The 10,340-nt window shown below is 46.4% G+C and overlaps 1 protein-coding gene across 3 annotated transcripts in view; it reads right to left on the bottom strand.

The window, feature by feature from the left end:
* Positions 1-7: 7 nt before the first annotated feature.
* The window catches only part of LOC106601980 (epsin-3), a 63,753-nt gene continuing 53,420 nt past the window's right edge, over positions 8-10,340 (bottom strand). For all 3 annotated transcript variants that reach the window (XM_045719705.1, XM_045719706.1, XM_045719707.1), the window contains 4 exons: positions 7,619-7,814; positions 6,126-6,299; positions 2,672-2,914; positions 8-2,180 (listed from right to left, as the gene is read on the bottom strand). In XM_045719705.1, the coding sequence (XP_045575661.1) occupies positions 1,891-2,180; positions 2,672-2,914; positions 6,126-6,299; positions 7,619-7,814 (903 nt within the window). In that variant the 3' untranslated portion in view covers positions 8-1,890. The remainder of the gene's footprint in view (positions 2,181-2,671; positions 2,915-6,125; positions 6,300-7,618; positions 7,815-10,340) is intronic.

Here is a 10,340-nt window from a genome sequence, read left to right as displayed (position 1 = left end):
GCAGATGCCAGGTGTTGTTATTAGTTCATTATACCCTTATTTGATGATGACAATCAGTGTTTCACAAGTAATGATCGAGCAATGAGAGAGGGAAAATAATCATGATATCAATTCATACATTCTTCTAATATGTTGCGTTGCTTATAGGGTCGAATGCGAGCTTCCTAACTTCCACTGCAATTGAATTTCCACTTCTCCCATTGACATCAATGCAAAACTCAACTTGAAGTGAGAGCGTTAGGATTTGCCCCCTATAGTGAATCCTGCAGTGGTTCCGGTCTCTTGAAAAGCAGATTTCATTCCGATATCCCTCAAAAGGGACTCCAGTCCACTACAATAGAACTACCTTAGAATCTCTCTCACCATCACAACAGTTCCATTCCAACAGCAAACTACCCTTACACAGCAACTCAGTCAGACTGAGCCTTACTAGACCTAATGCAACAAAAAGGAAACTTAAAACTCAGTGTTCATTATGTGGATGGGGGTTGGCTGGCGTCTCATCATCGGCGTGGAATGTTCTATGCCTGTTCTCAGAAATCAGAGTTGTAGTCAGTGCTGGGAATCATTCTGAACTTTTGCAGATAGAATAAGGGAAGTGTGTCGGCTCTCTTCAATCTGGTAGACAATCATATCTGTTCTATATGATAAATTTCTGTCTGTGCTGGGAAACATTCTGAACAGATAGAAATAGATTGAATAGAGCCGACACGCTTCCCCTATTCTATCTGGCAGACAATCATATCTGTTCTACATGATACATTTCTATCTGAGCATTCTGTAACGTTACATCCTCCTGAACAGACTTGTCTGAGTTATCCCCTGGGGCATCATGGGAGAGATAATAGGAGTGAATTAGCCAACCAATGAAAGCAGTCCAGAGAGCGGACCGACCAATCAGCATAGAGCAGTGCGGCAGGAACAGTGAGCGTCCTGTCAAAGTGCATTGTGGTCCGTCGGTCGGAGAGATAAGCAGGCATATCTGGTGTACAATCAGTCCAGTGCTGGATCAGGAGCAACAGTGAGGAGCCAATCAAACTAAAGTATGCAGCAGAGTGGGCGGGGCATGTGACTAGGTAAGAAGCAGTTGAAAAAGCAGTTAACTAACCTGGTCCCAGATCTGTTTCTGCTGTATAGCCAATGATCCATAGGAGTTGGCAGGACAGCACAAACAGATCTGAGACCAGGTTAGTGCAGACACACTCATCTGTAAAGTATTGCTAATTACTTTAACATGGAAACGTCTTCACCTGCTGTGCTTTCTATAGCGGAGGATAAGCTTGGGCATCGGCGTGTATGTACAGTATCTGTCATGGTTTAGGATTAGGTTACTATAGACCTAAACACGTTCTGGGCATATTCTCTTTCTACCTCTCGTTCCTCCTCCATCACTCCCTTCAGCAGAGAGGAGTAACAGGACAGGTTGTGGTTAAAGCGTAGAGCAGATCGTAGCAGACGCAGTAGCAGAGGCAGCAAGCTAAGGGTTACAGTACTATAGCCCATAGAAAAACAACAACAAAATAACAACTTAAGGGGATTTCAGTTCAGTCTGAATTCCAGTTGTTGAGTTTTGAGGTTAGATTGACAGAAAACAACCTAATAAGAGTCATTTCTATTCTCTCTGTTCCATCCACCAGAGTTAGAGGACAGACAGACCAACATGAAGGCCGGCCGTGCAACAGCGGGTGGGCGTCCTATCACATCTGACTACAAAACATCGGCCGTCGTTTTCTATTCAGTTCTCGACAATTCCACATGTTGAATCATCACTGCTCGTGGACACCCAGCAGGACACCGCTCGTGGACACCCAGCAGGTGATCTACTGCGCATGGCAGAAGTTGGTGTTGGTCTATCTTCCATCTTAGGGGTTCAGTTCAGCTGGACAGACATCATAGGAAGGGATTCTGACTGTGCTGCTCTCCCAGAGACGAGATGGAGGAAAGAGGTAACAGGGGCTGTGGCAGCCCAGGTATGTCCAGGGCTCCATGGGTGGGCTGGGTGAGGGAGGAGGGCAGGCTGGCCGGCTGGTGGCTGGCGGGCAGGGGCAGAGAAGCACTGTAGGGCAGGGAGGGAGGACCGGAGGGGGGGACGGGGGACGTGGAGCTGGGACGCATCTGATTCAGGGTGAGACGAGGCTGTTCACTCTGGAACGGGTTGAGGGGAGATGGAGTACTCAGACCTGGAGGGGGGAAGGAGACAGGGGAGCAAGAGGTGGGGGGCAGAGAGAAAGTCAGTAGGAGCACTTTTAACCATTACACGTTAAATGTTTAAATACTTAACCTGCGCTTAATTATTACGTTTGTCCAGTAAGCTGCGATAGGATCAATGGAATAGTCCCAAAAGTGCAAACTTCAACCTGCAATTGCCCCAGGTCTGAGTAAGTGACTGAGTAGCACTTTACTTGTAAATTGGATGGGGTACATGGTTTGCTGTAGAGCAGGGATATGATTGACTGTGTTCAACTGAGAGGAAGGGGTTCTTGTTCTATGAGTGAGTGACTGTTTCAGTGTTCACCTGAGAGGAAGGGGTTCTTGGTCTGTGAGTGAGTGACTGTTTCAGTGTTCACCTGAGAGGAAGGGGTTCTTGGTCTGTGAGTGAGTGACTGTTTCAGTGTTCACCTGAGAGGAAGGGGTTCTTGGTCTGTGAGTGAGTGACTGTTTCAGTGTTCACCTGAGAGAAATGGGTTCTTGGTCTTGGCTGGGGGGTTGGCTGGTATCAGGCTGTCCAGATTGACCAGGGAGGCCCCTGTGGGCCCCAGGAAGGATTCCGGGGTCCGGCAGGTCCGAGGGCTGGGGACCCCCAGACTGTCCCCTATACGAGACAGATCAAACAGCTCCGGGCTGCCCTCACCCTCACCTCGACTGTTCAGGCTGAAATGACCTCCGTCCATCGCCTCGTCAAACAAGTCACCATCTAATGGACAGTACATAAATATATTGGACCAGTCTCTCTTGGAAAAGACATATTTATCTCAATGAGAATAAACCTGTATAAATAAAGGTCAAATAATTTTTTTTTACAAATATGTTTAAATGTTCAAATATGTTTAGCAATATACAGTGCCTTCGGAAAGTATTCAGACCCCTTGACCTTTTACACATTTTGTTAAATTACAGCCTTAATGTTTTGAAATTTTAGCAAATGTATATATATATATATTTTTTTTTAAATGATATACTTATGTAAATAAGTATTCAGACCCTTTGCTATGAGACTGTAAATTGAGCTCAGGTGCATCCTGTTTCCATTGATCATCCTTGAGATGTTTCTACAACTTGATTGGAGTCCACCTGTGGTAAATTCAATTGATTGGACATGATTTGGAAAGGCACACACCTGTCTATATAAGGTCCTACAGTTGACAGTGCATGTCAGAACAAGAACCAAGCCATGAGGTCGCAGGAATTGTCCGTAGAGCTCAGAGACAGAAATGTGTGGAGCACAGATCCGGGGAAGGGTACCAAATTCTGCAGTATTAAAGGTCCGCAAGAAAACCGTGGCCTCCATTATTCTTAAATGGAAGAAGTTTGGAACCACTAAGACTCTTCCTGGAGTTGGCCGCCCAGATAAACTGAACAATCAGGGGAGAAGGACCTTGGTCAGGGTGGTGACCAAGAACCCGATGGTCACTGACAGACCTCCAGAGTTCCTCTGTGGAGATGGGAGAACCTTCCAGAAGGACAACAATCTCTGCAGCACTCCATCAATCAGGCCTTTATGTTAGAGTGGCCAGATGGAAGCCACTCCTCAGTAAAAGGCACATGACAGCCCGCTTGGAGTTTCCCAAAAGACACCTAAAGACTCTCAGACAATGAGAAAGAAGATTATCTGGTCTGATGAAACCAAGATTAAATTCTTTGCCCTGAATGCCAAGCGTCACGTCTGGAGGAAACCTGGCACCATCCCTACGGTGAACCATGGTGTTGGCAGCATCAAGCTGTGGGGATGTTTTTCAGAGGCAGGGACTGGGAGACTAGTCAGGATCGAGGCAAAGATGAACGGAGAAAAGTACAGAGAGATCCTTGATGAAAACCTGCTCCAGAGAGCTCAGGACCTCAGACTGGGGCGAAGGTTCACCTTCCAACAGGACAATGAACCTAACCACACAGCCAAGACAACGCAGGAGTGGCTTCGGGACATGCATCTGAATGTCCTTGAGTGGCCCAGCCAGAGCTCGGACTTGAACCCAATCGAACATCTCTGGAGAGACCTGAAAATAGCTGTGCTGCAATGCTCCCCAAATACAGGTGTGCCAAGCTTGTAGTATCATACCTAAGAAGAATCGAGGCTGTAATTGCTGCATCAGATGACCTGGCCTCCACAATCACCTGACCTCAACCCAATTGAGATGGCTTGGGATGAGTTGGAGTGAAGGAAAAGCAGCATATGTGGGAACTCCTTCAAGACTGTTGGAAAAGCATTCCTCATGAAGCTGGTTGAGAGAATGCCAAGAGTGTGCAAAACTGTCATCAAGGCAAAGGGTGACTACTTTGATTTCTTAAACACTTTTTTTGGTTACGACACTGATATTTTCAACCTGTCCCTGATTGAGTCTGTAATACCAACATGTTTCAAGCAGACCACCATAGTCCCTGTGCCCAAGAACACTAAGATAACCTACCTAAATTAATACCGACCCTTAGCACTCACATCTGTAGCCATGAAGTGCTTTGAAAGGCTGGTCATGACTCACAACACCATTATCCAAAAACCCTAGACCCACTCCAATTTGCATACCGCCCCAACAGATCCACAGATGATGCAATCTCTATTACACTCAACACTGCCCTTTACCACCTGGACTAAAGGAACACTTATGTGAGAATGCTATTCATTGACTACAGCTCAGCGTTCAACACCATAGTGCCCTCAAAGCTCATCACTAAGCTTAGGACCCTAGGACTAAACACCTCCCTCTGCAACTGGATCCTGGACTTCCTGACGGGCCGCCCCCAGGTGGTAAGGGTAGGTAACATCTTCCCCGCTGATCCTCAACACGGGGGCCCATCAGGGGCTCAGTCCCCTCCTGTAGTACTCCCTGGTCACCCACGACTGCATGGCCAGGCACGACTCCAACACCATCCTTACATTTGCCGACAACACAACAGTGGTTGGCCTGGTCACCGACAACGACGAGACAGCATATCGGGTGGAGGTCAGAGACCTGGCCGTGTGGTGCCAGGATAACAACCTTTCCCTTAATGTGATCAAGACAAAGGAGATGATTGTGGACTTCAGGAAAAGGAGGACCAAGCACGCCCCCATTCTCATCGACGGGGCTGTGTTGGAGCAGGTTGAGAGCTTCAAGTTCCTTGGAGTCCACATCACCAACAAACTATCATGGTCCAAACACACCAAGACAGTCGTGAAGAGGGCACGATAAAGCCTATTCCCCCTCAGCAGACTGAAAAGATTTGGCATGGGTCCTCAGAGCCTCAAAGTTCTACAGCTGCACCGTCAAGAGCATCCTGACTGGTTGCATCACTGCCTGGTATGGCAACTGCTCAGCCTCCGACCTCAAGGCATTCAGAGAGTAGTGCGAACGGCCCAGTACATCACTGGGGCCAAGCTTCCTGCCATCCAGGACCTCTATACCAGGCGGTGTCAGAGGAAGGCCCTAAAAATTGTCAAAGACTCCAGCCACCCTAGTCATAGACTGTTCTTTCTGCTACCGCACAGGAAGCGGTACCGGATCGCCAAGTCTAGGTCCAAAAGGCTCCTTAACAGCTTCTACCGCCAAGCCATAAGATTGCTGAACAGCTAATCAAATGCCTACCTGGACTATTTGCAAACTTTTGACTTGTACTGTATGTAAATGTGATATTTCTAAAAAACGTTTTTTTGTTTTGTCTTTATGGGGTATTGTGTGTACATTGATGAGATGTTTTTTTTTAATCAATTTTAGAATAAGGCTGTAACCTAACAAAATGTGGAAAAAGTCAAAGTCAAGGGGTCGGAATACTTTCCGAAGGTACTGTATGCTTCTGCCCGTACATAAATATCTTATGTTGTCTGTCTGTCTGTCTGTCTGTCTGTCTGTCTGTCTGTCTGTCTGTCTGTCTGTCTGTCTGTCTGTCTGTCTGTCTGCATGTGTAGCCATAGGGAGCCAGAGATAACCAGTCACCTGTAGGGCTGCCAGTTCGAAGAGCATCTGGGATAGAGAATGGGTCTACTACCCCCGGGGTCTCCCAGGGGTCCGGAGGGGACAGGCTACGCTCCCAAGGAGGGGCGGGGCTACCGGAGGTGGGAGGAACCATCCAGGGAGACTCTATCACAGCGGGGGTAGAGCGAGCCTCCACTGCAGTAACAGGACAGGGTAAGGATTTACATTATTACACGTCTATAAGCAGATCATAAACACTACATTATAGCTACATAGTAAATAATAATGTTAATAAAGCTCTAACTGTTTCACAGTTTTCTTTAATATGAGGGTTTCTATTGGTAAGAGAATAACTACCAGAGCCTGGAATACATTGTGTAATCAATTGATTATTGGCTTACAGTACAGTATGAGTGGTGAGCAGAGAGAGAGATAATGCTGGAGGGCAGACAGTACAGTATGAGTGGTGAGCAGAGAGAGATAATGCTGGAGGGCAGACAGTACAGTATGAGTGGTGAGCAGAGAGAGAGATAATGCTGGAGGGCAGACAGTACAGTATGAGTGGTGAGCAGAGAGAGAGATAATGCTGGAGGGCAGACAGTACAGTATGAGTGGTGAGCAGAGAGAGAGATAATGCTGGAGGGCAGACAGTACAGTATGAGTGGTGAGCAGAGAGAGAGATAATGCTGGAGGGCAGACAGTACAGTATGAGTGGTGAGCAGAGAGAGAGATAATGCTGGAGGGAAGACAGTGGACTTTAACTGTATTAATGAGTCAGTGCTGACGGAGGACAATAAGTGCAGTATAATGTGGATACAGTCCCAATTCACTCACCATCCCTCCCCCTGGCCCCATCCCTTTCCCCCCCTGGCCCTATCCCTTCCCCCCTGGCCCTATCCCTTTCCCCCCTGGCCCTATCCCTTTCCCCCCTGGCCCTATCCCTTTCCCCCCTGGCCCTATCCCTTTCCCCCCTGGCCCTATACCTTTCCCCCCCTGGCCCTATCCCTTTCCCCCCCTGGCCCTATCCCTTTCCCCCCTGGCCCTATACCTTTCCCCCCTGGCCCTATCCCTGGCCCTATCCCTTCCCCCCATGGCCCTATCCCCCTTCCCCCCATGGCCCTATCCCCCTTCCCCCCATGGCCCTATCTCCCTTCCCCCCCTGGCCTTATCCCTTCCCCCCCTGGCCTTATCCCTTCCCCCCATGGCCCTATCCCTTCCCCCCATGGCCCTATCCCTTTCCCCCCATGGCCCTATCCCCCCCATGGCCCCATCCCTTTCCCCCCTGGCCCCATCCCTTCCCCCCATGGCCCTATCCCCCCCCCATGGCCCTATCCCTTTCCACTTGGCCCTAACTACACTGTGTACACATATCCAGACCAATAGATGTCTATGATCCAGACCCTTCAGATCTGCAGTCATCGGAGGAAGGGGTAGGGCCAAGGGGAAGGGTTAGGGAGTGAATTGGGACCGGCTGTTAGAGTTCGAGCTCTTTAGAGGCTTGGAGCAGCTCTTACCCAGTGAGTCCCAGGGGTCGGAGGCTGCCCCAGCCCCAGGCAGGTGACCAGGCCCAGCAGCAGCCTGGGCCTGGGGGAGGGGGTGGTGGAGAGGGGTGCGGACGTTCCCCCCTGGCAGGTTCCAGGAGTTGGCACTAGCACTAGGAGGCACCTCAGACGACACAGCAAACACCTCCACCAGGTCCATCATAGCAGACTATCCACAGAGAAACAACAAGTAGGTTCTAATCATTAAATAAGTAAGCCTTGGAGCAGCCAGAGAGGCCTATAGAGCACGAGCCAATCTTCTGTTTCTGTAGTGGGAGGCAGCTTGACCCCTGTTGCAGGGCCTTATAGTCATAGGAGTTATAAGATAGGAGGATAGTCATAGGAATTATAGGATAGTCATAGGAGTTATAAGATAGGAGGATAGTCATAGGAGTTATAGGATAGGAGGATAGTTATAGGAGTTATAGGATAGGAGGATAGTCATAGGAGTTATAGGATAGGAGGATAGTCATAGGATAGGAGGATAGTCATAGGAGTTATAGGATAGTTATAGGATAGGAGGATAGTCATAGGAGTTATAGGATAGGAGGATAGTCATAGGAATTATAGGATAGGAGGATAGTCATAGGAAAGGAGGATATTCATAGGAATTATAGGATAGGAGGATAGTTATAGGAGTTATAGGATAGGAGGATAGTCATAGGAGTTATAGGATAAGAGGATAGTTATAGGAGTTATAGGATAGGAGGATAGTCATAAGAGTCACAGGATAGGAGGATAGTCATAGGAGTTATAGGATAGTCATAGGAGTTATAAGATAGGAGGATAGTCATAGGAGTTATAGGATAGGAGGATAGTTATAGGAGTTATAGGATAGGAGGATAGTCATAGGAGTTATAGGATAGGAGGATAGTCATAGGATAGGAGGATAGTCATAGGAGTTATAGGATAGTTATAGGATAGGAGGATAGTCATAGGAGTTATAGGATAGGAGGATAGTCATAGGAATTATAGGATAGGAGGATAGTCATAGGAAAGGAGGATATTCATAGGAATTATAGGATAGGAGGATAGTTATAGGAGTTATAGGATAGGAGGATAGTCATAGGAGTTATAGGATAAGAGGATAGTTATAGGAGTTATAGGATAGGAGGATAGTCGTAAGAGTCACAGGATAGGAGGATAGTCATAGGAGTTATAAGATAGGAGGATAGTCATAGGAGTTATAGGATAGGAGGATAGTCATAGGAGTTATAAGATAGGAGGATAGTTATAGGATAGGAGGATAGTTATAGGATAGGAGGATAGTCATAGGATAGGAGGATAGTCATAGGATAGGAGGATAGTCATAGGAGTTATAAGATAGGAGGATAGTCATAGGATAGGAGGATAGTCATAAGAGTTATAGGATAGGAGGATAGTCATAGGAGTTATAGGATAGGAGGATAGTCATAGGAGTTATAGGATAGGAGGATAGTCATAGGAGTTATAGGATAGGAGGATAGTCATAGGAGTTATAGGATAGGAGGATAGTCATAGGAGTTATAGGATAGGAGGATAGTTATACGAGTTATAGGATAGGAGGATAGTTATCGGATACGAGGATAGTCATAGGATAGGAGGATAGTCATAAGAGTTATAGGATAGGAGGATAGTCATAGGAGTTATAGGATAGGAGGATAGTCATAGGAGTTATAGGATAGGAGGATAGTTATAGGATAGGAGGATAGTTATAGGATAGGAGGATAGTCATAAGAGTCACAGGATAGGAGGATAGTCATATGAGTTATAAGATAGGAGGATAGTCATAGGATAGGAGGATAGTCATAGGAGTTATAAGATAGGAGGATAGTCATAGGATAGGAGGATAGTCATAGGATAGGAGGATAGTCATAGGATAGGAGGATAGTCATAAGAGTTATAGGATAGGAGGATAGTCATAGGAGTTATAGGATAGGAGGATAGTCATAGGAGTTATAGGATAGGAGGATAGTCATAGGAGTTATAGGATAGGAGGATAGTTATACGAGTTATAGGATAGGAGGATAGTTATCGGATAGGAGGATAGTCATAGGATAGGAGGATAGTCATAAGAGTTATAGGATAGGAGGATAGTCATAGGAGTTATAGGATAGGAGGATAGTTATAGGATAGGAGGATAGTTATAGGAGTTATAGGATAGGAGGATAGTTATAGGATAGGAGGATAGTCATAAGAGTTATAGGATAGGAGGATAGTCATAGGATAGGAGGATAGTTATAGGATAGGAGGATAGTCATAAGAGTTATAGGATAGGAGGATAGTCATACGAGTTATAGGATAGGAGGATAGTTATAGGAGTTATAGGATAGGAGGATCGTTATAGGATAGGAGGATAGTCATAGGAGTTATAGGATAGGAGGATAGTTATAGGAGTTATAGGATAGGAGGATAGTTATAGGATAGGAGGATAGTTATAGGATAGGAGGATAGTTATAGGATAGGAGGATAGTCATAAGAGTTATAGGATAGGAGGATAGTTATAGGAGTTATAGGATAGGAGGATAGTTATAGGAGTTATAGGATAGGAGGATAGTTATAGGATAGGAGGATAGTCATAGGAGTTATAGGATAGGAGGATAATTATAGGAGTTATAGGATAGGAGGATTGTCATAAGAGTTATAGGATAGGAGGATAGTCATAGGATAGGAGGATAGTCATAAGAGTTATAGGATAGGAGGATAGTCATATGAG

Source organism: Salmo salar, chromosome ssa06, assembly GCF_905237065.1.
Source record: "Salmo salar chromosome ssa06, Ssal_v3.1, whole genome shotgun sequence".
NCBI classification, from domain to species: domain Eukaryota; kingdom Metazoa; phylum Chordata; class Actinopteri; order Salmoniformes; family Salmonidae; genus Salmo; species Salmo salar.
The sequence above is the reverse complement of the archived record's forward strand: the minus strand, read 5'-3'. Positions and strand labels throughout refer to the sequence as shown.